Below are 26,057 nucleotides of genomic sequence, written 5' to 3'. Positions count from 1 at the left end.
CACTGCAGAGACACACACACACACACACACACACACACACACACACACACACACACACACACACAGGAAAATGCACAAAACACTGTTACTATACACCCCGGACTTCATTCTCACCAAAGCACGCAGGGAAATGTTCCAGTTGTACCTGCTGAGGTCTGGATGCGAGCCTTGCCCTCTCTCTCAGACTCGATCATACGAAGGCCTCGCTCCACGTAACTCTGGAAGAACTGGGATGTGTTTTTGAGGAAAGGCTCCAGGTCTGCATCCGAGTACTTCTGTTTGTACTCGTACAGCTCTGTCAAACCCTGAGAAAGATCCACACATTACTGAAGTTTTCCAGGCTCTTTGTTTTAATTAGCAATGGTTTCTGTCCATACACACACACACACTTTTTCGGGATGCAGGGCGCTGACCTCTTTAGTGTTCTCCTTGGAGCCAATCTTCTTGAAGATTTCAGACAGAATGTCACTGACCTTTGCCTTTGACATTCGGTCGTCCTGGGAACAAAACAAAGGACAAAATTCATTTAGAGACACAGAACTGCTGAGTTTCTTTTAATTCTTTACATTATAATAAAATGGCCACTTTAGTGTTTTTGTTGTTGCTCACCACACGCAGACCAGACTTCTCATTGCCTCGGTCACTCTTGAGTCCTGACAGGTTTCCAGAGTGTTTGACCACCCGCCTCAGATGAGCCTCCAACTCTGATTCATTACGATTCTCTATCATCGATAGGTGGTCTAGGATCTGTTTATCAAGACATTAATACAATCAAAAGATAAAAACTTCATAGGTAACTCAATATCTGACCCAGGATCTGAACCATCTGACCAAAGGATTTAACTAAATCGCTGCTCAGAATATGACATACAGAGAGTATATACAGTGTCTGTGTGTGTGTGTGTGTGTGTGTGTGTTACCTTGGCCCCAGTGAGCTTGCAGAGTGTGTGTAACAGAGTCTTGAGGGTTCTGTGTGGGACATCACTCTTGAGCTGCTTGAGTTTCTCTTTGGGGAAAACTCTCATGAAGTTGTGGACTTCCAGTAAGATCCGGTCCAGGTTGATGGTGTTGATGGTCTCTGGGAGAAAGCGGATCATTCTCCACAGACACTGAACACACACAAACACAGGACAGTCAGTCTGAAGTGTACAATAGTGATGCAGTATGGTCAGGTCCTGTGCTGTGATCCTCCTTACCTTCATGATCAGTTCAGAGAACATCGGAGGACCAGCTGTTGTGACTAAACTGTCCTGAAGCAAAACCAACAGAGCACTGCAGAGACAACAAGTAACAAATGTTAATTTAGTGAGCTACTGCTCCTTCAGTCCAAAGTTGAGGTGGTTCTAACATCTGGTCAGGATGCCTCCTGGAGGTTTTCTGGTACAACTGATAGGAGGTCCTTGTGTAGACTAAGAACACAGGAGAGATTTTATATCTCATCTAACTTGGGAACACCTTTAAATCCCCCAGAAGGAGGTGGAAAACCTACTGCCACTGTTTTTTTTTTCTAAATTTCTTTATGTCATTCTTGTCATTGTCTGTCAGGCACATCCAAACAGGTCACTGTGCTCCTTCAGCTGAATTCACTCAGTGACCACAAATAATCTAAAGATCCTTTTACAGCTAAGCCAGGAAAGTCTAAGTAAGTTGTACACATTAGTCATGGAAGACTAAACATTATGTAAAACAAAAATGGTCATTTTAAACAATTAAAACCAACGTATATATCCACATGTATGACCAAGGGATTATATTTCAAGCTTGACTTTATAGTTGGTTATACTTGGTTGGTTAAGCTAAACAAAGTTAACTCAGATGTTGAAGGTGATATGTGCAAAACTTTACCCTCATTAAATGAATCTGAACATAAGGAAGTGGACGACAAAAGCATCAACATCAGGAATAAGCTGGAGCAGGGACAGACAAGCTCAAGCTAGTGACACCTGATCCTGACACAACGCCAAGCTGCAGCAATTCAGGCAACATTAGCGTGTTCCTGAGGACACCAGTGCTGCTGGAGATTAATGGCAGATGGAGAGTAGCAGTAGCTCAAGTACATTTACACAGCACTAATTCCATCAGTACCACAGTCATATCATTCTCACCACTTTGCTGCTCTGAATTTCTCTTTGTGAATGTGACAAGTGTTTATTAACAATGTTATTTACAAAGTTATTTAGTTGTTTCAGCAGGAAGTTTTTCGATCGCTTTAAATCTTCTGTCTATGAAATTCAACACTGTAAATCTTTCACACTGAAACCCTAATTATCATTATCAGGTCCTTAAAGATGCTGGAAGGCTTTTAATGCAGCTCATCTGTGCAGGAAGTGTTGTGTTTCTTTGATGGTAGCTGAATCTCAATCAAAAAACATAGCCAAGTAGAATTAAGTGAAAAAGATGAATGAATAAAACAGTATTTCTGTTAAAGGACTACTGTGTAGGATTTAGTGGCACCTAGCTGTGAAGTAACAGATATCAACCAATTGAATACCACTTCCCTCGCCCCTCTCTAGAGCCAGTGTTTGGTTTGTCTGTTCTGGGCTACTGTAGAAACTTGGTGATCAATTGACTAATTAATGATCAAAAACAGCCAACAGGTGAACAAAACATAAACTTGCAGTCGCATTTTGCAGACCTCAAAATAAAATAAACAGGCCAGGACTACCTCATACCGCAGCACAGCGGACAGCTTGTCTACTAGTTTTTGTTCAGGAATAACAACATGTCGACATGCGGTGGGGTTAGTCTGGTGTGATACTGTTAACTGTGAGACCTGCAGCGGAGAATACCCTCTCAGATGGTACCGATGTCCCAGGAATGCAGAGATAGCGCCTCCACTAGAGTGGTCAGCCTCGGGAAGCACATCTGATTAGCTTTCCACTGGTCAAAAGGATACTAATCAATGAGGAGGGATTGTCTCTCATATGTGTGTATCTTTTTTGTAACTGATAGTATTTATTGGTCAAAATTCTTATTGTCGGTTAACAGTTAATTATTAACATCCCTAGTATAAAGCTACCGTCAATTAAACACATTCTCTACACAAATGTTTCACTTTCAAATGAAAACTGCTGTACAACACGCACAACAATTACAACTGGTAAACAGGGAGGATGTTTGAGTCTGCATTAACAGTAAACAGTGTCTACTGACACAGGGACTGTTGTTAAAATAAACGCTACACAAACTCTTTTTATAAAACAGCTGATGAACGCATCTGATCAAGATGTCGAAGTCAGGAAGATTGAAGACAACCAGCAGTGTTACAGAAGTACAGAACTACTGAGCTTTTGGAATAATTTCATGGTCCTGAGCAAATTAAATGAAATTTCATTTTGATGCCAAGTGTTTCTTCACACTAACCTGATCATGTTGGTCTGGTCCGACTTCTCCAGGACCCTGATTACCAGCAGGTTGACAGATCTGATGACCTGCTGTCCATCTTCTATGTCCTCCACTCTGCTGTCCAGCATCAGTGTGATCAGACCGTGCATCAGGTCCTTCAACACACCCATGGATGCCTCTCTGGCCAGAGACTCCATAGAGAACAACTGTCGGAGAGGAACAAGAGGAGGTTCATTAGGATGTTAGTGTGTCGCTGTTGTAGTTACAGTTACTGTCATGTCACATTATCAGGGCAGCAGCAGGCAGTTACTCACAGACAGCATGTTTCCTATGATGCAGCTGTACAGTTTGATGATGTCCCTCTTGTCCAGCCGGTCGTCAGCCATGTGTGTGCTATAGATGAGCCTCAGCTGCATGAAGGTGGCAATGAGGAACTGATCAATGTGTCCTGACATGACCTCTGCTTTGTCCTCCTGCCGCAACACCTCATCAATCTGCGGGAGACAAACCACACACGTATGATCTCACTTTGAAGCATGTTAACGACAGGGTATCATGACAAAGTGAAAAGAATGGGTTAGATCACACCACTGTATATATGTATGTGTTATACCTGTGCCAGTGCCTGTATGCTGGTGTTAATATCTCCACTCGCCACCTGAGAAATGACGAAGTTGATGGTGGAGGCCGTGCTGTTGTGGAGGTCATCAAAGTGTGGAGAGACAGAATGCATCCTTTCAAAACAAAAGCACAAACAACATTAACCACATAAAATATTCATGCGTGTTCTTAATGTTATACGTGTCAGTATCTGTCGGACTTTGTCAGTTGTGAGGGTGTTTACTTGGGTTCGGGGATCATGATGGGCTCCAGCAGCTCGTCCAGCTTGTGTTGGACAAGGTCCGGAAGCTCACACACTCTGCCCTGGTCCATCTCGATCATGTCCAAATCTAACTGGAACTCCTTGGGGATGGAGGGGTGGGAGGACTCACTGTGCTGGGTGTTCTGACGGGCTTGGCTAGATGGAGGTAGGGAGGGGAGAGATTGGAGGATAGATGGTGGAGAAGGACAGAGTATTTAGTCTAGTGTATCAATCAGTGCCTTTCAGCTCCAGGTCTGACTGACACAAGCTTTTATTTTTTCGTTTGAGAATATATGTGAGGGTGAGGATGTTTGTGACAGTCCTCAGTCTAATGCGAAGGTCATTTAATGTTTGACTTTGTGATCGTCATATGGCAAAAAAGGAGAAACATTTTATAACAATCAATTACATTTTTTAAAAGCATATTTTATGCATTTAGGCTTTAAAAACCATCAATATCCACACTTTGAAATAGTCAAACATTAAGGGGAGAAGATGGCATCAGTAATAAAGCTGTTTGGGAGAACCTAAGATTTAAAGTTTGTGAATAGTCTGATCTTTTCCAAATTACTGGACTGTCAGGACTGGAGCCGATCAGCACTGATCAAAAACCAATATTTAACATTTTTATTGTTTAGAAAAGTGAAAAAAAACAAAACAAAACAAACAAAAAAAAAAAACACTGAACATGTGCCTCAACAACTGGAATAAATTAAAACTATTGGCCACGATAATGATCAATAATTAGTCAAAAACCAACTGATGGTGCTATATAACCTGAGCAAATGAGATATTTGTATTCATTTGTTTTAAATTTGCTGCTGCTTCACCTGTCGTCATTTAACCACTGGTCAAACAAATCTCTAAAGACCCAACATCATTTCTTCACACGACTAAATAAGCAGAGCAATTAAAGCAAACACATTCGAGTCTCACTGAAAAAGGCTGTTGCTACAAATGTCTTTTCCAAGCAGAAAAAAAGAAACTGCGTCATCATCAGCTTTTCTTCATGAATGAGCTGATCCAGAATCTGAGTTTGTTCACTTCACTACAGCCACTGGTTCCATTTAAAGAGGAGATCCAACAATTTTCCCAGCATACATTGCACGGACATACCTGTTATGTTTATATAAAAGCCAGTCTGACTGTCCCTGTATTTGTAGCTGGCATGATTGTGTAAGACCTAATTTCCACATACCATATAAACAAAATTCACAAGTAAGACAAAAGGGTGATGAGGGAAGAATGAACCTTATTTAAAGTGACAGCAGCACATGTAGATCATTAGTCTGGTGAGGAACAAGGTTAGACCCTTATTCCCCACCATGTGAAGAAGCTCAACTAACACAAGCTTTTCTGATAATTATTAAGAATGATGAATAGTAGATTGCATTCAGAGGAATTATTACCATGACAACACAAAAGAAAAGAGGGAAGAGGAGGAGGAGGAAGAGGTACTCACATCCTATACGTGCGATACATTATTCTGCTCCAAAAAGAAGGCAGGCAGGCAGAGCAGAGAAAGGAGGAAATCACACAGGAAGAAAGATGAGGGGTTAAGAGATAGACGGACAGCTGGCCACCAGCCAGCCAGAGACGCATACACTGAGGTTGGTCTCACAGACAGTGAGGAGGATTATTTTATTTCCCAATTTTACTTTAAAATGAAATGTGTCTGTGAGAGCAACCCGACATGCAATGACTCAGTAAAACAGGGTGAGAAGAGAAGGACAGATTAGTCGTGAACAAAACAAACATTAAAAAGATTTATGGTAAAAATGTAACTACAGTCAAGACACAAGAGTCGACAGCATGTAGAAGTCTGTTATGGATCTGACAGATTAAAGAGGAGGCTGGTTGACAGAATGGAAACATGCTCATGAAGAACAGCTGGAGAAACTGGGGTTTAAGACATTTCACACAAGATATTTTGCTTCACGCTGGACTTCTGATAGAGGTTTAGGTAAAATACTAATTTCACTGTGTTGACTATTTTTTCTACATTTTTAAAATTCAATTCAAAAACTGCCCTCATTTGTTACAAAAACTGATGGAAAAGTGTTTACAAAGAGATTTGTTATCACTTTGACAAAATAGATTTCTGGTAATCACTGTTGATCAGTAATCATATCCATTTGATGACTGATTACGATGCTTGTTGTATATTTATTGTTGATTTAGAATAAAAAAAAAATAAAAAAATAAAAAAAAAAGGACTGAAATTGAAGCAAAAACAGAATTAACTGGCGTTGCTTTCCGCCTCTGGAGACAGCTGCTGGTGAGTAAAAGGATTGAAGTTTGATTCTGAACTTACAACGTTTCTTCTAGACTGGTAAGTAAACAGCTGTTAAAGCCAACGCTGGCTATGTAGCAATAGCAAAACTTACAAATGGATCCTTTAATTGTCTTATTTTTAGTTTGTATGCATCATGTTTTTGTCATATATGCTATATATTGAATGAATCACATTGATCAATTGCATCACTTTAGGATTTAACTGCTATAATTTACTACATAGCACTCTGAATTTTTGTTCCTCAAAATCATATATTTTGTGATGAGCACATTATCGGCCTCCTCACTGTTTTTTTATTCAGCTAGGCTTCATATTATATGTATCCCACAGCCCTGAGTCAGACGTGACCTACTTGAGTTTGTTGGGGTCCTCCTGTGCAGGCTTGCGGAGGAAGGTGGCATTGGGGTTGGTTGGGTGCTCTTTCTGGGACCTCTCTGTCGCACTCTGCTTAGCAGGAGCAGCAGGAGTCTTCTTGGCTGAACGCTTGATTCTCTCCTCCAGCATGCTCATCTCTTTCTCTGACAGCTGGAAAAGACGGGAATGAATAATGAAAAATTGTACAGAGCAAGTTTTGGGATTGATTAAAGAATGAAAAGGCTGATTTCTATCTTACATTTCCTATTAGTTTGTAAACTTGATCCCCACAGACGTTATACACAGCCACCACAGTGTTCAGAGCGGCATTGCGGACAGATGTGTCTCTGTCACCGATGTGAACGGCAATCTCCTTCAGAGACTTGGCTGGAGTCGGCTGGCATACATTCATCCCATAGCCCTCTATCAAACAACCCAACTCCTCCAGACATTCTGAGGACAGGGAGGACACCACAGTAACAGGTTAGAACATGTCTCCTCCAACATTTGTCCATCCGACATTTGTGCAGCTTTATGCCAGTTAGAGACATACCAGCTCTTTGTTTGGAGTTCTTGGATTTGGTTCCATCCATAAGGAAAGGAAAGACCTTGGATGCTGGGTAAACCTTACACAGCATGGTCAGTATGGCCCGCACATCTTTGCGAACCACATCCTTTGACTCTCCAACCTGAGGACGAGAGAGATGAATCTGAGCATACAAAACAAAACAAACAACCTTCACAGTGGCCTGTTTTACCACTGAGCGATGTGTGCTCACCTTGAGTATAAGGTAGGGGACGAAGGATGTGGCCTCGTACTCGGTCAGGTGGTAGTTCTCCCTGTTCAACATGGCAAACAGCAGCTTTAGATATTCCAGCACCTTCATCAGGACTGTGGTGTTGGTGTCAAAGAACCGCAGGGTGAACCACTTCAGAATCAGGTCCAGACAGCCGATAGTGGCTTCGCTCTCACTCTCCAACCTCTGTTAAATACAAACACACTTTAAACAAACAAACTTTATTACCTAAGTAAATCGACTCCTACAACACAACCCCCTTATATGAATATAATCAACCGTTACCTCAATCATGACTCCTATGGCCTTGACGTGTCTCTGGAAGTCAAGGTGATAAAGTTCGTCCTGCAGCCACTTAGCAAAGCAGGTGGACATCTGAGTCTTCAGCTGCTCCACATACTCATCTCGAGGAGTAATGAAGTTCCATTTCAGAATCTACAGTTCAAAAGAAACAGAATTTCTGCTCAGATTTTGTGATATTCGACTTCAGTAGCCAGAGGCCGGCCAGCCTGACAAGGTCATTTCTAATCAGGCCAACAGTTTTTTCAGTGGCCTCAGACTGAAGTCTACCTTGTATCAAAATGACTTAGGTGTTGTCATTTTTCATGAGCTTTTTTTTCAACAGATATTTTTGGTTTATAAGTACTCAACATTATTACTCATGTTTTCTTCAATACACCTTAGTTACATTTAGGAGAATTATATTTTTCATGGCCTCTGTACAGTTACAGTACAAACAAAGAGCTGCTGCTCCACACTAAACTCATTTAACCTACATAACGCGTTTTAATGGTGTTGTTCTTCGTCTGTAATGTAACATCACATTTCCACACAGTCAGAGAAATAAGTGTGTCCTGGTCATAGTTGAGTTATCCAAATTGACTCCATAATCTATAATTACAATTATGAAGTAAATTTAATTATAATGATGCACATAAAAGGGTTACAAATAATGTCAGACTGTTTCTACTGCTGAAGCAGAGAGGAGAAGACAAGCTGCAGTGTTTCCCCTACAACTGAATAGACGGAAGCAGCTGACAGAGCCTAAGTCCACAAAAGAACAGTGGCAAGTTCTCAAAGATGTTTGGAACAAACTATCTGCCGAGTACCAAGAAAAACTGCACAAGTGCAGAATTGGAGTATTGGTGCCATTTTAAAAAGGCAAAGGATGATTTAGGATTGGTTTTTTACTACACTTTGAAGTTAATCGATTAAGTATTCAAGTATTAAAATTTCATTTTAATCTTGTTTTATTTGCAAATCACTATACCATGCTGGATTGTTTTGCTACAGTGTGTAACAGTTGCTGCATTAAGCTACTGGATGATAACATGTTTTCAGTCAGTCACGTACCTTCAGTTGCTTCTCCTCTTTGATCCTCTGTTCCTTAGCGTTGGGGATGAGTGTGAAGATTGGACCAGACTTATCTTCATCATCCTTCATGCCTTTGGCTGGAGGCTTCTTAGCAGCTGCACCCTGAGAAGAAGGCAACATCACAGTGTGAGAGAGAGAGTGCGTGAACCACTGTGCTCTGAGGATGTGTACTACTTATTATATGTAATCATGTTGTGTGTCAGTGACAGACAGTAAGAGTAGAAACAGGAAACGAAGGGGTGTTACGCTGAAAAGATCTCAGTGCAGGTTAAACAGTGTTGAAAACACTGATGTGATATTATTCCAAAACATGTCACACAGACAAATTCATGCAGTGGAGTAACCTGAACCACCGAAGTGACGAGTCACCTCTCAGTTTGTGCTCCCTTTCTCTAAGCATGCATAAACTAAACAACTACTGAATCTCCTGTCAGCATCTTGTTACATGTTAAAGCTTTAAACAGATTTCACCTCACAAATGCAAGTCTATGTGCATTTTATTATACACTTGTATATTCAGTGGCAGTATTAGTGATTCGAGAAACACAGGATTAGACTGAGCCGAGGTCGGACCAGGTCAAGGCAGAGAGAAGCTGGCCGAGGGGTTAACAACTGTCGAGTGTCCACTGAGAAACTCTGTCCACGTTAGCTGCTCATTAGCTTTAATAAGCAGCAGCATGGAGACGAAGAGTGAAGAGATTCTAGACTGAGTTTCATCACAAGGACACCTGTTACACATCTACCTGTTGGCTGCCAGCAGCAGCCTTGCCTTTGCTGGGGGGCTTTTTACTAGCATTACTGTCCTTGTCCTTGGAGGAAGGGGGAGGGACAGGTTCCTCGGGAGGGGAGGGAGGCTGGGTGAATAGAAAAACATCAGTGTTTACACTTCACTGACAGGAAACGACAAAAAAAGGAAACGTACATGCCTGATATGCAAAACCACTGACAACAACTCGAGTACAAACGGTGATGTGTGAATATTTAGAGAGGTGCATATCTTCACATGGTGTCTACAAATTTAATACCACACAGGCAGTGGGGTCAGCCTGGAGCGAAATTCTTTTCTGTTTTGGTTGGACAGTCATTAACAGATTTATTAAGTTTAACAAAAAAAAAAAAAAAAATCAAACGTTCTCTGTGTGCACACTGAAACATATAAACAGGACTTGATTAGATGGACATACCTTCTTAGCAGCCACTCCTCCTCGGACCTTCTTCACTTCAGGTTTACTGTCAACAAAGTCCTCGCTAGCTGGCTGAGACCTTGAGGCTGCAGAGGACAGACAGGTCAAACTCCAATGTATCAATATAGCATATTTATTAAGCAATCACTAAGCAGACTATCAAAGCATTTGACAGCAAAAACTGCATTTGTTTTCCAGTTTGTGCTGGAAATGGACTTCAGTTATACAGCACCTAAGTTGCCTCTCTCTCACATACAAACTCGCACACTGATGGCAGCGGGTTACCATGCTAGGTACTAGCCTAATCAACAGGAGTCTTGCTCAAGGACACTGATATGTGAACAGGAGGACCCAGTGATCAAACTTCCAACCCTGTGATTAGTGGCTCCACCTCGTACACGAACACACACACGGCAACCAGGTAGATTTAGATGGCATTATACAGATTGGAAAATTGGACCCAATTTTCAAATCTGATTAGAACATGACTTAATAATAATAATAATAATAAGTCGCATGATAAAAGCAAAAAAGGTCACCAGTAACTAAAAATAAGGCCTGCAAATCTTTGCTAATAAAAAAAAAAAAAAAAAAAAGAGCAAGGTGAGATGAAGGGATGTACATGTGTGGACGTTTAGAGAATATTTAATATTACATTTTGTCAAATGGGACTCTAGCTGTCAGAATTCACTCCTAGTCTGTACATTATATGAAAAACTACCACTAAGTAGCACAGACGTGGTTCGACAATCTGTTTTAATGTGAGACTGTTCACTGTGATGTCACACACACCTGAAGCAGCTCTGCTCGGCTCTGCAGAGCCTTTTCCCCCTCCAGCTTTGGCAGGAGCAGCAGGTTTGGCTGGCATCACTGTTCTGGCTTTTTCCAACATGGCCATCACCTGATCCTTGGACGCAGACTGGCGGGAGATGAGGACAATAATTGCAAACAACACAGCTGTAAATCTGAAGCTGCCACTGTGAGCAATTAGACTCTGCAAACGTTTATTAAAAAGCAATAAGTTGTTAGTCATAGTGAACTAAATCAGTTCAGTACTTTGAGTTTCCCAGTAGCCTTGGCCATTTTGTCATAGCCCAGGTGCATCATGAAGGTGGGCAGGGCATCCTGAGCTTTCTTCCTCACATCTCCATTTCTGTCTTCCAGACAGGCATAAAGCTGGGGGACACACAACGACAGATCCCCAGGTACTGTCCTCAGAGTGGGCAGCTTCTCTGATAACCAACCAAGCACCTGTGAGATGAAGAAAGTTTTATGTGTGTGATCTGCATCATGTGTACAATGATTCAGCTCAGGAACATTTACACCTGAATTTATAAATTGTCTCCAGAAGGTACAAGACAGAACAGAGAGTGTGTGTGTCTGTGTACCTCCTGTCTCAGGAAGGGATTCTCTCTCTTCAGCTCTTCTGACAGGTCTTCTCCCTCCAACCATTCCTTCATCCCAGTCTGCTCCACCCAGGCCTGCAGAGTGGTCATGGCAGCCGCCCTGACATTGGCCTTCAGACAGAGACATGTCCATCATCACCACATATTCAGGGACTAAATCGACAGATTTCCATATTCTCATGCCTCCTCTAACTCATTTACTATTTTCTGATTATAAAAAGTTTGGACATTTCCAAAATGCACATCACAGTATTTTGATTCGTTTATTTTGTATCATTATGTTTTAGATCTGTTTTCTTCTGTTGATATTTACAGTGTATTTTGTTCTGATGTGTTTCTTTTAACTTTCTTGTAATTAAATCAAATCAATTTGCTAAATTAATAAATTAATGAAGAAATAAATGTGGACACTGAACAAAGTAAGATGGAATGGCCCTTTAAAGAACTACACTGCCATTGCTGCTGAATGTGGAAACAAAGATGTGTGTTACTGGGGGTGTGTTTGTGATTTGTGCCCAGTACCTTGCTGTCTCCAAGAACAGTGATGATGGGGATTCCCAGTGCTTTAACATGGTGCTTAAGTCCAGGTCCCATGGCTGTAGCCAGCTGCTGCAGGATAGTCAGGGTCTGCTGGACCTGGAGACCATGCACACGATGATCATTTTACATGTTGTTTCATGTTAAACAAAGCTGTGCTGGTGAAAACAGTCTGTGGTGCAGTGACAGCTTTTGGAGCCAGAACAAAAGTTGAGGTTAGAATCTGTATAAGCAGGAAAGACCTGATCTCTTACTAACCAGGATCTTGTTGGAATCACTGAGTCGACCTTTCAGGGTCAGAGGCAGATCTCCGATGTTGGCTGTGATGAACTTGGCGTCTGATATTATGGCTGCAGCCTCATCCAGACCCTCCTTCCTGATCTTCCAGTTCTTATCCCCAATTTTAGACACCAGATCAGATGTGATCTTGTCACTTAAAGACAGGAGGGAAGAGACACATGAGAAGCGATAGGAGAGAAAACAGGTACAGTATTTATGTCAGGATTTTCTGCATCAACTCCAGGGTGTGTGTGTGTGTGTGTGTGTGTGTGTGTGTGTGAGATGATTAATGAGTGCTTGTGTTTTCTTAGACATATGTACATATTCTCATTATAAATGGCACTGGTTATTGTAAATATCTGGGTACAACTTCAGTACTGAGGTATGTTGAGTATCACATCACTAATGATTTTCTTTGCAAAATGTTCAATGTTCAAATAGTGGTATTATATTAGATACTCATACTAAAAAATGGTTTTAGTTGAGCTTTTATTTCACAGATTTAAGCATTAAAATTAGTCAGTGTAGGTCGACAAAGAGGCTTTGTCTTTTCTGGTTACCCGATATCTGTTCTGGGTAGTAAGTCCATGATGTCCTGTCCTCCTCCTCCTCCTCCATCTTCTTCCTGCTCCTCTCCGACATCACCCTCCTCCTCCGCTGCTGCCTTCTTGGTGAATCTGACTGGAGCTGGTGGAGACTGGCCTTGCATCTTTGAGGATGATACACATACATAAAGATCTCTTATTTTCCCTCTCATGGGTCATACACTGTAGCAAACCAGTTGTCAGGATGACCAAGTAGTGAGGTGACCATAAGATGATTTTAAGTCTTAATTAACATATTCTCTGATCCACCTGGAAAGTGCTTACCTTTTCAAATTCAGCATCGATCTGTGCGAGGAGGGCAGGCTTCTCATCTTCAAAGAACATGCGCAGAGGAGCTCCCATGTAGAGGTACATGACTCCCAGCAGGCTGATGGCTGCTGTCCGGACAGCAGGGTTAGTCGCTCCCAGAGCCGTCTTCACATTGTTGATGAAAGCCTTCACATTGATACTGGAGAGAGATGGAGAAGGTCAAAAAGGTCAACAGACACCCTTAAGGTGCTGTAATATCTTTTGTGTTTCTTCTTAAGCCAAAACACTGAATTGACTTTTTTAATGCTCTGATATAATAATGAGTGTTGAAATAAAGACTGGAAATTACCCAGCAAAGCCAAACTCCTTCATGGCATTAGCCAGCCAGTTGAGAGACTCTGCCTGGTTCTTGGGATTCTTCTGTGCAAATACCATAGAGACAACCTGACAAAACACAAACCTTGTAAATACAGCATGTTCATTCTCATCATCACTATCAACCAACTTTGTTTTCAAGTTCTATGAGGGCAACTCTTCTAATGTTCCGAGAAATTGTTTAAGAACCTGTTCTGCAGTCCATGGCAGTGAGCAGGCCTGTCCAATAGCCGTCAGTCCTTCTTTTGCATTTCCACCACATTTGATGTCTCCGACCTTATCCACCAAGCCATCCAAAACCACGCCGGCCGATGTCTTTGAAAACGTTCCTCTCTGAGCTATTAGAGCCACAATGTGTAGCTTCATCTGCATCACCTACACAAAGAGAGGAGACCACCATCATAAGCTTTTATTTCTGCTCTGAGGAGCAGACAACACATCCCTTATTTTAAACTTGTTCGAAATTGGACAAACGAAAGAACCAACTGAAGTGTTTTAGTCCTGAATTATAGATTTTGTTTACCGACTCAGCATCTGCTTAAAAACAGCTAAATTGTGTTTATTGTAGGTGTGATTAAAAGCTTTCTTCATTCATTTGACCCGTTATTTGACCCTTTCATCTGTATCATGGATGTTATCATGGGAGAGCCTAACATCTTTCAGCTACAACTAATTTTAATCATCAATTCTATTTAGCATCTGCACTTATAAATCATGTCTACACATTCAAAGATATTCTGATCATAACCTGCAGTATTAAAAAATAAATCTACAAAATAGGAATACATGCAGATGCAAACAAGCATAAAGTGACTCATTCCTGAAAATGCAAGGGAAAGAGGAAGTGATGGAAACATGGATGCAGTGAAGGGACTGTCTTAATTCTGATTCTAGTCTAGTCATATATGTTTGAGCCAGTAACACTTTCAAAAGAGTTATTATTATTAAGAAGGTCAAACCCGCCAAAATGAAGTATTTTCCTGTAGGGAATGTTACTCTGCAAGTCCAAACAGCTGCTGCCAAATTGCTTCACAGAAATGATCATTTCATTCAGCTGCTGTAACGGAGACAGTTACCTGAAAGTTGGTTTCCTTCCAGCCTGGTTTCTTTGCCAACATCCTGACTAAGGCCTGGCAGGGCATCACCCCCTTATCCATGGTCTCGACAGCCTAGAATCAAACATGAATCTATAGATTATCAATCCTGCATATTATAGTTTGACATGTAGTGACACATCAGCCTTCAACATGTAATGTAGAGTTTCAAGTCCTCTGCACTGAAAACATAAAGGCTGGTGTTCAACCAGTAAGGGATTCTTCAACACTGATATTATCCCAACACTTTTTTTTTTTTTTAATATTTCCTTTAGTGCCAAATTGGGCAGCAATTTTGGATTATTTTCATTATCAATTTATCATTTTGTCTATTAAATGTCAGAGAAAAAGAAAAATGCCAGATGTAATAATATTTGACAGCCTAATGTGATGTAATCTGTGACTTTTATATTACAAAGAAAAGCTTCAACTCCTCACATTTTAGAATCTGAAATAAACTAATAATCAAAGCAGGTGCCGACTTATATCAACTAATTACTGCATTTACCCTCTGGAACTCCTCCATACTGGCTAGTCTCTCCTTCCAGTTGGCCGAGTCCAACTGCTGCAGACAGGAACCGGGAAGTACATTTGCTGCCAGCTCCTCACACACCTCAGCCTGATATGAAGACGCACACACACACAAACACACACACACACACACACTCTTAAGTAATCAGAAATTCCAACAGCAATATTTTGTTTGTTCTGAATCCCTCAGAACCATAATAGAAAACCCTCTTCATGGCAGACATTTCGACTTGCACAGGTCGAAACAGTCACAGTAACAATGCCTCCATCCCCTTCACTGTACCAGTACGCCATGTCAGTGAGTGAGCATACACAATACCAGGGCGCTGGAAATGCCTCACCTAAAGGGAATGTAGCCATCATTAATTCTACCTGTGCTTTTCCTGTTTTAACAAGGCACAATGTCAAAAAGTGAAAAGTCTATTCCTAATGGCTGAAAACTAAAACTAAATTAGAAACCTCATTGATTTCCAGAAGGACCATTACTGTGCTGGCTGGAATGCAAGATGTATAACAGAACTTGAAATTTACTTATTCACACACAAAATCAGATGTTTTCTTTCAATGGAGCAAGTACCAGCTTTTGCGTTAAAACAAACAAACAACATTATAGATTGGTTGTAGCCTTAATTTTGCTAAGCAAGTTTCTTCAAGTTTGGCCATTTAGTCCTAAAGGCATTAGGGACGCCAAGTTTAACCTACAGGAGTTTCTGAAGGTACGTCACGTCATACCGTTTGCTAACACAGAAGGAATACATTTCTTTGAGAGAAGATGAGTCAGTAACATACGTTAACTACAAAAATGGACCAGGGACAGAATCATCTATCCAACAGGCAAAGAATGACCTGCGCCACAGAATGTCATTGAGGAGCTTTTGGAGCTCAAGAAAAACATCAGCCAAACTCTGACCGCTCCAATAACTAATGTGAACCATCTTCTCTTCGTATGGTATTGTGACAAACTTTTGTCAAAAGCAAACAGACTTACGGACAGTTCAGTCTCTGTGACTTCTTTATTGTCAGCAGCCTTCTTGGATTTTCCACCACCTCCAGAGGTTGGTTTGCCTTTCTTAGGTGGACCCCCTGATGGCTGCAAAAAAGAGACGCAAAACACTTCAGCTCTAAACTGTTAATGCCACTTTGATATATTTGTTCATATTGTCCATGACCCAGCAAAATTGGGGACAACCAGGTGACAAAACATAATTTTTTTAAATTAATCTTAGTTTTCCATACATGCATTGCTCTGAGCATACCTTGCTGGAAGCAGCACTTTGGGTCTTCTTGGATGGGGCAGAGGATTTGGGTGGAGCTTCAGCAGGGGGAGGAGCTTTAGCTGCAGACTTCTTGTCTGCCAATCCACCACCACCTCCTCCACCTCCTGCACCCTTCCTCCCTCCAGGGAGCTCTACTTTATCAGAACACTCCTTTATCTGTTTTCAAATTAAACAAAAAGGACAGTGCTTAGCAGTTACCGACAGTAAAAATTGGAGCTTACTACTGGTTTTAATTCATCGTAGCGGATGTGGGTTCCATTCATCCTGCCACTGATCCATACCTTATCCAGTTTGAGTTTATCCAAGTCAGTCAAGAAAGGGTTCACAGCTTTCTCTCCCACCACTCTCATGGCCGTCCCCAGAGCTTCAAAGGCAGCGTCACGCACCTCTGGAGCAGAGTCATTCACTTGCTGTGATGGTTAAAGAGAAAAGAACAGGTAATGATTTAAATAATTTCATCAACAGCCTGAAATTTAAGGTAAACACAAGAAACTTGTGCTACAGAAAATGGACCAGACTCAGTGAATAGCTCCCTAAGCTTAATATCCTAAGTCCTATGATAACTATTAATTTAGCTATACAGACTAATGAGCAGTGATAACTAACATGTCTTTGGGGTCATCAGGTGGGAACCTCCTTTCACCAGTGTTTCGTCTAGTTGGTCCCACGACACCTCAAGGAGGCTAGACAGTGATCACTGGCGTCCCAGAGTCACTCCCCTAATGCCAGCCATCACTGCTCCTCACACCACGATTATTTTCTCCTTTATCTTGCCTATGCTACCACAAACAACACTATCATCAACTAGGACTAAACACACTAGCAGATTCAGCAAACAAAAACTCCCCTAAAAAGTTCCGTTCTATTGGACTAGATTTTTTTTTTTTTTGGAAAGTGGCAGCCATTTTGAATGAGGGAGGTAGAGTCAGGGAGAGATGCCTTGTTAAGCTAAACTCTCCTCCACCGGATTAGGCTGTGCTCTACCTTCCCCTACTCCCCCACTCTCCAAGACAATACCACTCACCTAAAACAAACAAATTCACCTAAACAGTCAAAGACACACTACAAACCAATTCAAAACAATACAAACAAACAATACAGGCCAACTCACCTGAACTAACCGCATGGTCTCAAAGAGGCTCACACAGGCCACACCCCCCCACTTAAAAACACTTCCTCACCTGGATTTCTTCCTTGCTTCTCCTAAGAGTCTGTCTATCCTAAGTGCTCCCCCTGCTGGGCCCCCAGCTACCATTACTTCTTCTCATCCAAATCCACTGACTGGATCTTGCTGCCTCATCTGACATGTCCTTTACTATTTTCCTCACACTCTATCCACTTCCTCCTAACTCCCTCACCAAAGAGACAACAGACCTTGCTACAAATCCTCTACATCCTACTTCACCCACTGTCCCTACTTAGCCTGGGCCACTGCCTTAGCACCCCTTAATATTTCCTCCTGTCTACAAACCTGCTCCACAACTAGCTTTCTCTTCTCTTTGGGACCTGCTCTACTCCACACCGGTTTGCCTGGGCCAAGCCCCAAGCCTCCCCGGCCTATTTGGACATTACCCACAATCTCTGTCCATTTTCTCCCCTTGATTGGGTTTGGAACCACCTTACTAACTACTGCATCTTTACTCCCAGATAACAGGAGCTCTATGCTAACCTTGTACATTTAAACTCCTCCACTAGACTAGTTACTGGGAGCTGAAGTATGCCTTTCCCATACAGTGACACCGTACTTAAACATCTAGGAACACCTAGCCACTCTGCAGCAGATAATGGAATCTCATATACAGACAGTGGCCACATCAACCTGGGAAATAACCCGAACTGCAGACACCACAACGTCAACTTTCCTGGAAGCCCCGACTTATCTATTCTATCCAGTCCCTCAGCAACATCTTTCCGAAACTGCACTACCTGTTCTCCGTCATTCAAGTCTGCCTTGTACCACCAGGTTTTTACATAATTAATGGAATTTCCTCTTCGTCTATTACAAACTTCCTATCACTTAACTTCCCTTTACTTATTGAGATACTTCTAGACTTACTAGGCTTGATTTTCATACTAGCCCACTTAAAGTTTTTATTAAGTCTCTCAAGTACTCTTTTCATACATGGCACCGTTGTAGTCATCAACGTCATGTCATCCATGTAGGCCCTAATTGGTGTAAGGCGCATCCCATCCTGCCGCCTCTCTCCATCTATAACCCACTTGGAAGCTCTAATGATTACCTCCATCACCATTGTGAATGCCAATGGAGAAATCGTGCACCCTGCCATAATGCCTATTTCTAGCCTCTGCCACCCTGTCGTAAAGCCTGCTGTACTTAAGCATAGTCTAATGTCTTGGAAATACGACCTTACTAAATTAACCACTACTCCAGGCACTCTAAAATAATCAAATGCCTCCCAAATAAGGCTATGTTGCACTGAACCAAACGCATTTGCTAAATCCAAAAATATGACATGCAAGTCTCTTTTCTCTGTCTTGGCTGCTTGAATTTGATGCCAAATCATGGTAGTGTGCTCTAAACACCCTGCGAAACCTGGTATTCCTGCCTTCTGTACTGCAGTATCTATTAAGCTATTCCTTTCTAAATAACTAGTTAATCTCCGTGCAACTACGCTAAAGAAGATCTTCCCCTCTACATTTAGGAGAGAGATCGTTCGAAACTGACTCAGGTCTGAGGATTCCTTCTCCTTTGGAATAAAAACACCTCCTGCGCTACGCCATGCTCTGGGAATAACCTTTTTCTCCCAAACTATTTTTAATTGCCTCCACAAAAACTTTAGGATATCAGGTGCGCTTTTATAAACCCGGTAGGGGACTCCATTTGGCCCTGGGGCCGAAGAAGCCTTTGCACGCCTGACTACCTCCTCAACCTCCTTCCACCTGAGTGGTCTAACATCCATCTCATGATCTATCTTTCCTAATGGTGGCATGTCGGGTGGAAGGCCTACTACTCTATTCTGCTCCAAATCTGAATATGTGTTTCTTAAATACTTTTCCACTTCTAACTTTGTTGCCTTAAGCTGCCCTCCGTTTTCCTGGTTAAACAATCCTCTAACAAACTTGAAAGGGTCCCTGTAAAACGCTGTCCTTACATATTCTTTCCTCTTTCTCTTTTTCCTAAGATATTCAGCCCCCCTAAGTACTGCTAGCCCGCCTCTCAAATCTTCTTGCAACACATTAATTCCCCCCCTTTCTTCCTCTGTTGCCCTTTCCCACTGCTTTCTTAATTGTCTTCTTTCCTTAACTAATTTCTCCATTTCCCTTTGCCTATCTTCTCTAGTCTAGTGCTTGGATTTCCTCCTAGTCTGCTTAAAAGTACTGATAGATCTGTATTGACTGACCCATTCTTTCTTGCTATTTGCCCTTGGCCATTTAACCCTGGTTTTCTGCTCCATATTTCTCTCTCTGACTGGCCTGTTCACCTCAATATCAGCTGCATCCCCTCTTGTAGTCTCCCCCTCTGTAGCTGTGTTATTGATATCCTTCGAACTGTGGTTTTCTACCTGTCGCTGGACTTCATCCGACTTATTCGATTGACTTCTTAAAAAGTATCGATCGATGCGGCCACACTGCCTTTCCTTTGCGACACATCTCTTCTTCCCTGATGCATTCTAAGGCCTCTAACTGACGTTACTTTCTGCCAGCCACAAGGACAAATCTGGAGCTTATTTCCCTCTAGCCTAACATTTTTATTCTCTCCAACTACGCTTACATCACCCTGAGAACTATTCTGCCCAGCTTTAGTCCTAGAGAATAGGTCCGTACCCCTATCCTTCACTGAGTCGCATATCCAAGTCATAGTCATGTCCATTCCAGTGTCTGTTGCCGTGTAGTTTGCCTGTGGGTCATCTTCAACCCCTGCTCTTGCTGACCCTTGGGGTATTTTCCTTATATCTGACATAGCTTATGCTGGCTGTGACAAAGATGCTAGGCCTCGCCACTGCTACCATGGATTGCTAGCCCATGGCAGCACCCTTGGGATCTTTGTCTCCTGTCAGCTGTCTATACAGGCTGTCACATGGTCTTTCCCTTGTTGTCAGCTGCCCTACTCTGAAACTATCTCACATAGTATCCTACATCTCCCCCTATATGATAATCAGTGTGTCAGAATTGTGCAACAATGTGCTCCTACAGGTTACACAGTACAGTACTTTACTTACTACTCCCTGACAGCAGCACTTTGCTACTTTTTGGTCAGCATTTTAACTTAACTTTATTTTCATGTCAGTCTGATATTGAGATGGTAAACTCTAAGAAACAGGTTTATTATCATGTACAATGTTACCAAAAGAAAAAGATAATAACACTGTTAAGACATTTCCACCCAGGGTTTGTGTACCTTAATGAGAGCAGCACAGAGGGGTTTGAGGATGCTCTTGGGCAGCGTGGCCTGTGTGCAGTGTCTGAAGGAACGAGCTAGAAACAGAGAGGCCTGCTGCTTAATGGAGGGGTTTTTATTGTCCATCACAGCTAGGATGTCCTCCGAGAGGTTCTGGAGAGTGGTCTGGAAAAAGATACATCACATTAAATATGACATTATGAGACTACAGAAAATAACAATCCAACTTAGATTAGGGGCATCTTCTGAAACGCATTAGAGGCTGGTCTGGAGAATCAGTAGAGTGCTCTATAAATAACAACAGTCATGTTAAGTTAGGAATCATTATATGAGGGTTTGCAGCAAACCCTGTAGAGTCATGACAAGCCAACTGAAGAATGATTTTTAAAAAATAATTCTTACTTTAATGAACATTAAAGGGGATTTCACAGCTGGAAAAAGGATTCATCTTTAACTAGGTCATCTTTCTAGTAGATGTGCAATTATTTCCAAATTGAGTGCCTTTATAAGCAAGTAAACCGAAGAGGATTGTACATTTCCTATATTCATCTAAAGTAGATGATCCTACAACAAACAGAATGCATTGCCCACAATGGCTCCCAGGCCACTCCCAGGCCTCCTTTCATGGGTACTTTCCACAGGGCTTTTGCTGTTGGTGTGTGTTTACGGAAGACTTTAGCAGACAAGTTGGCATTGACCAGCACTTTATTTTTTTGCTGAAGCAAACCAACCGCTCCTGCCAAGAAACCATGATCGGCAGCAGAGAAAACTTACAAATAGCCCCTTCAAGATATGTTCTCTTCAGGGCAGTCCATACCAAGAATGATAACTACCACAACTATAATGACAACAGTGGTGAACAATATCGTTGGGATCACTTTCAGAGTGATTTTTATAAACAATAGAAACATCAGCAGCCAATCAAGACACACCCAAATTTACATGGTGTCATTCTCAATGCTTCGCTTTCACAAAATAAAATAACTAATATATGAACCACAGCAGTTAGGAAGACTAAGGTGTAATTGTTCCACACAGGAGTATGGATTAGTAAAACTTTGAATATATTTTCTATCAGCAATAAAATTAACTTATTGAAATAAACAACATCTCTCTCTCTCTATCTATCTGCTCATCTCCGTGGTGCTGAAAGACGCACCACATCACATCTATGCTGCTTATTGCTCAGTGTGGATGCTCACGGTGGTATAGATATTGTTGTCGTTACCATTCGTGGTGTGTGAAAAGAGGCAGAATCATGTTGAGTGGATAATCCCTTTTAATTTTGTAATACCCCGATATAATACCTAACACCTCCTAATAACCTCTAACCAGCTAACATGCCTAACTCGCACTTACTGTGCACTTCTTTACCTGATCCCCATGTACTTTCTATTGCATTCTCCAAGGCCTTCTACTGTAGCACTTTAGTGATGTCCCTAACTTATAAAAATCACTTTGCATAAATATAATCATCTGCCAAATGAGTAAATGTAAATTATCAGCATTCTAAGACTAGGGACTTTAGGCATCATTTAAGAAGGACTTAGTGGTGAATTTAAGAAAATGCTGGTGCAGCTGCAGCTAAGTCTGTTAAGTCCTTCCTATGTTCTTAATTACCAGCTATTTTTAAATTAGTAATTTGCAAAATTGAGTTTCACCATTTAAACTTAAGCAATGTCTTTGCATATTGCTAAATCTTTACTACTTGACATCTGTTGTGCCATCCAAACAGCAATCAAATAGCAGCAAGTTTATATAATTTATAAAAATGGTTCATATATTAGCAAGTTAACTTTATTTTTGTCACTTAGTTCAATATGCTCTGCAATAGTTAAACCTGGCAGTGACTGAACTTAAAATGTGTAGAGAATCAGTTGTTACTTAATATTTAATTTATTGACCAGAAATGTTTCTGCAGAACATTATGATATCACAGATAAGATGACCTTTGACCATTTGCATATAAAATGTCATCACTTCCTTTTATTCTATTAGACATTTGTGTTAAATTGTATCATAATTAGCATGTGATATGTGCATAAACATTTTGTGAGGTCACAGTGACCTTTGACCACCAAATTCTAAATCAGTTCATTCAGTTCAGTTCACTTGAGTCCAAGTGACCATTTGTGCCAAATCTAAAGAAATTCCCTCAAAATGTTCCTGCAATATCGTGTTCACAATAATGGGATGACGGACGGACAACCTGAAAACACAATACCTTCGGCCACGGCTGTTGTCGGCGCAGACTACAGATTTTCACATATTCAAGCCTACCTAATACAGAGGTGCTCATCCAACAGAAGCCACACCAAAGTGGTGGAACGAGACTGAAGAACATTATCACAGATTTCGTGTTCTCGCTTTCATCACAATTGGTAGTTGTTCACTACTAAATATAATCCTTGTATTTAGACTGTACTTACAGTGAGGAAGATGGCATCAATCGCCTCTTGCAGGGCCTGGACAACCTGAGGCTTCTTCTCCTTGAACTTCTCCAGAATAGTTGGAACCACCTAAACACACACACGGCTCCAATTTAGCGGTAAACAATGATTTTGATACATGGAACAGACCAGAATTTAAAATCCTTTATCGGAGTCATCACAAAACAGAATTTAAAAATTCTGCAAAAGCCCTTAATGGCCAGGCCACATTATATCTTAAAGAGCTCATAGTACTCCATTACTCCACTAGAATAATTTACTCCCAGGATGCAGGTTTACTTGTGTGGAAGGCAAAGCTTTCAGCTGTCAGGCTCCTCTACTACAGAACTATCTTCCAGTTTGGGTCCAGGCAGACTCTCTACATTTAAAACATTCCTCTTTGATAAAGCTCATAGTTAGGCCTGGCTCAGTCTTGCCAGAACCATCCCTCAGTTATGCTGCTATAGGCCTAGACTGCTGTGGACTTCTTATGATGCATCAAGCTCTTCTCCCTCTCCACCTGTACACATTCTTAGCTTAGGACTGTGAGGAGGACAGGACTGGTTCTGAACCAGAGCCTGAAATATACCAATACAGCTGCCTTTCACAAAGAACAGCTTGTCCTATTGCCATGGTTCAGATGATAAAACGGACAAAAAAAACCCAAAAAACAAACACTTAAATTCATTACTTGTGCGCATTGAAAAAAAAAAAAACTAAATAAATAAATAAATAAATAAATAATAATAATAATAATAATAATAATAATAATTTATTTAAAAAAAAAAAAAAATGAAGAAGCGCACCAAGGCAACCAATGTAAAAAGTCTGAAGCTCTGCCTTTACATTAGAAGTAAATGAAACATACAAAATGGATTTCAAATCAAATTAATAAAACAAAGCTTTTGAGTAGTTTTTTCCAATTATACCCAATAACTTCACTGGAAGAAAAACAACCCCGAATCTTTTAGATACTAAAACAAACTCTTCTGTTGAGACTCCAAGACAGTTTATTATAAAAAGAAATAACATAATCACTGTGATAAAATAAATAGATTCCTTTAACTTACAAGTCCAGAATATGTTCCAAATTTCTTCCTGAGGCCACTGGCCAGTCCAGCCAGACATTTAGCTGCCAATGACACGAGCATCACATTGGCATCTTTCCCAACAACCTGGAACAAAAAACCAGTAAGTGAACAAGAGGTAAGAGATCCCCCTCAACACAAGTCTATCTAGACCAGTCTTTATTTATGATAAGAGTCCTTTCACCTACTTCCAGATAATACCACAGAAGTACTTCAGTCTTTACCTTCTTTAGTGCTCTGACAAGGTCTCCATAGTCTCCATTCTCTAGTTTGGGGTTCTTGGTCAGAGCTTCGATAGCCTCCAGAGCTTCTTTCCTTTCCTGCCACTTTTTAGCTTCCTGAAAAAACAGACACAGCAAAGTTACATATCAAAATAATTTCTCACACACACACACACACACACACACACACACACACATTACCTATACCCATTTATCCTTGAGGTTTGTAAAGGGGCTGGAGCTGATCCCAGCTGGTATACCAGGGACAGATAACCAGAGACAATCATGCTCACATTCACACCTACAGGCAAATTTAGAGTCACCAGTTAACCTAACCCACAGTGCTAACCACTGCACCACCGTGCTGCCATCACACAGTAAAGCTTAATTACAAATTCATGTCTTGTACATGTATAAAATTCCACTTATGGTGTTTTAGAAGTTGAACGTAAATCAGTCAAGTCGAATTAAGTCAATCAGAATTTTGTTTGTGTATACCTATCCAAGATGAAACCTGAGCAGTTAACACAGGCAGACATTATGTTTTTGTTTAAGTTCTTGTGTAGTCTACATAGTTTGATAAACTTACTATTTTCTCATAGAAGTCTTTGGGCATTTTGGACAGAATCTCCACAGCCTCCAGCAGTTCGTAAGGATCCACAGCTGCTGCTGTTTCTGGCACATCCTCTCCTGAAACAGGAACAGAAGAAGAGATGGCACCAAACCATGACTGTACAACTCCCCACCATCAAATCAAGGTTTTGCATAGACATATACATCTGTTAGCAGTTTGCTACGCATTTAAACCTACCATCAGACTCTGCTCCACCTTGGGCTTGCTGCTGTTCAAACTTTGCCCTCAGGTCCTGCTGGGAACGCAGGAACCTGGTTTGCTTGGCAGGAGATGAAGGCAGCTTCACCCACTCCTCCTCCAGGTCCTTCAGCTGCAGGGACAGAACAAACAGCATTGCTTAGTTTATCCTGACTCTGAAAGTTGAACATTAAGGTGGGTAAAAATGCGTGATGAGCATGTCCCACCTGTACAGAGTTAATGTTCTGCAGTGGTGGTCTCAGAGCATCTCTGATCCATCTGTAGATCTCTACAGCCAGCAGCTTAGCTTCGTCTCTCACCGCCTTCTCTCTGGACTCAAACTGCTTGGGTAAAACTTTCACTACTGGCTTCAATGTCACAATCTTAGATCCAAACTCACTACATGAAGACAAGGGATGGCAAGTTGTTAGTGTCACTGACAGGCGATAGAAGACTGGCACATCAAGTAATGGCTGACCAGCAGTCATCATATTCATATTGAACAGCTCTTTTGTGGGAGGCAGTCAAAGGGCCTATCAGTACTTTTCTATGACATCACTGCACTATTCTATCCATAAACAAT

The 26,057-nt window shown here is 41.3% G+C and overlaps 1 protein-coding gene across 1 annotated transcript in view; it reads right to left on the bottom strand.

Annotated features, from left to right (window-relative positions):
* The window catches only part of ckap5 (cytoskeleton associated protein 5), a 42,717-nt gene that overhangs the window by 5,020 nt on the left and 11,640 nt on the right, over positions 1-26,057 (bottom strand). The window contains exons 5-42 of the mRNA XM_087171543.1: positions 25,702-25,873; positions 25,475-25,607; positions 25,253-25,353; positions 24,667-24,780; positions 24,425-24,529; positions 23,355-23,444; positions 20,926-21,090; positions 16,847-16,975; positions 16,545-16,721; positions 16,277-16,378; positions 15,266-15,376; positions 14,740-14,832; positions 13,853-14,038; positions 13,638-13,732; positions 13,304-13,487; positions 12,995-13,143; positions 12,414-12,588; positions 12,141-12,254; positions 11,601-11,729; positions 11,269-11,463; positions 11,005-11,131; positions 10,213-10,298; positions 9,772-9,882; positions 9,008-9,130; positions 7,940-8,089; positions 7,637-7,840; positions 7,411-7,546; positions 7,117-7,310; positions 6,856-7,028; positions 4,190-4,363; positions 3,959-4,079; positions 3,660-3,839; positions 3,364-3,551; positions 1,197-1,272; positions 921-1,109; positions 610-747; positions 414-497; positions 115-305 (exon numbers count right to left, since the gene is read on the bottom strand). Coding sequence (XP_087027669.1) covers positions 115-305; positions 414-497; positions 610-747; positions 921-1,109; positions 1,197-1,272; positions 3,364-3,551; positions 3,660-3,839; positions 3,959-4,079; positions 4,190-4,363; positions 6,856-7,028; positions 7,117-7,310; positions 7,411-7,546; positions 7,637-7,840; positions 7,940-8,089; positions 9,008-9,130; positions 9,772-9,882; positions 10,213-10,298; positions 11,005-11,131; positions 11,269-11,463; positions 11,601-11,729; positions 12,141-12,254; positions 12,414-12,588; positions 12,995-13,143; positions 13,304-13,487; positions 13,638-13,732; positions 13,853-14,038; positions 14,740-14,832; positions 15,266-15,376; positions 16,277-16,378; positions 16,545-16,721; positions 16,847-16,975; positions 20,926-21,090; positions 23,355-23,444; positions 24,425-24,529; positions 24,667-24,780; positions 25,253-25,353; positions 25,475-25,607; positions 25,702-25,873 — 5,364 coding nt within the window. The remainder of the gene's footprint in view (positions 1-114; positions 306-413; positions 498-609; positions 748-920; positions 1,110-1,196; positions 1,273-3,363; positions 3,552-3,659; positions 3,840-3,958; positions 4,080-4,189; positions 4,364-6,855; positions 7,029-7,116; positions 7,311-7,410; positions 7,547-7,636; positions 7,841-7,939; positions 8,090-9,007; positions 9,131-9,771; positions 9,883-10,212; positions 10,299-11,004; positions 11,132-11,268; positions 11,464-11,600; positions 11,730-12,140; positions 12,255-12,413; positions 12,589-12,994; positions 13,144-13,303; positions 13,488-13,637; positions 13,733-13,852; positions 14,039-14,739; positions 14,833-15,265; positions 15,377-16,276; positions 16,379-16,544; positions 16,722-16,846; positions 16,976-20,925; positions 21,091-23,354; positions 23,445-24,424; positions 24,530-24,666; positions 24,781-25,252; positions 25,354-25,474; positions 25,608-25,701; positions 25,874-26,057) is intronic.

The sequence above is a fragment of the Seriola lalandi genome, unplaced genomic scaffold, assembly GCF_002814215.2.
Source record: "Seriola lalandi dorsalis isolate HSWRI2012SDOR001 ecotype SW California unplaced genomic scaffold, Sedor1 jcf7180002055008, whole genome shotgun sequence".
Classification (NCBI taxonomy): domain Eukaryota; kingdom Metazoa; phylum Chordata; class Actinopteri; order Carangiformes; family Carangidae; genus Seriola; species Seriola lalandi.
The sequence above is the reverse complement of the archived record's forward strand: the minus strand, read 5'-3'. Positions and strand labels throughout refer to the sequence as shown.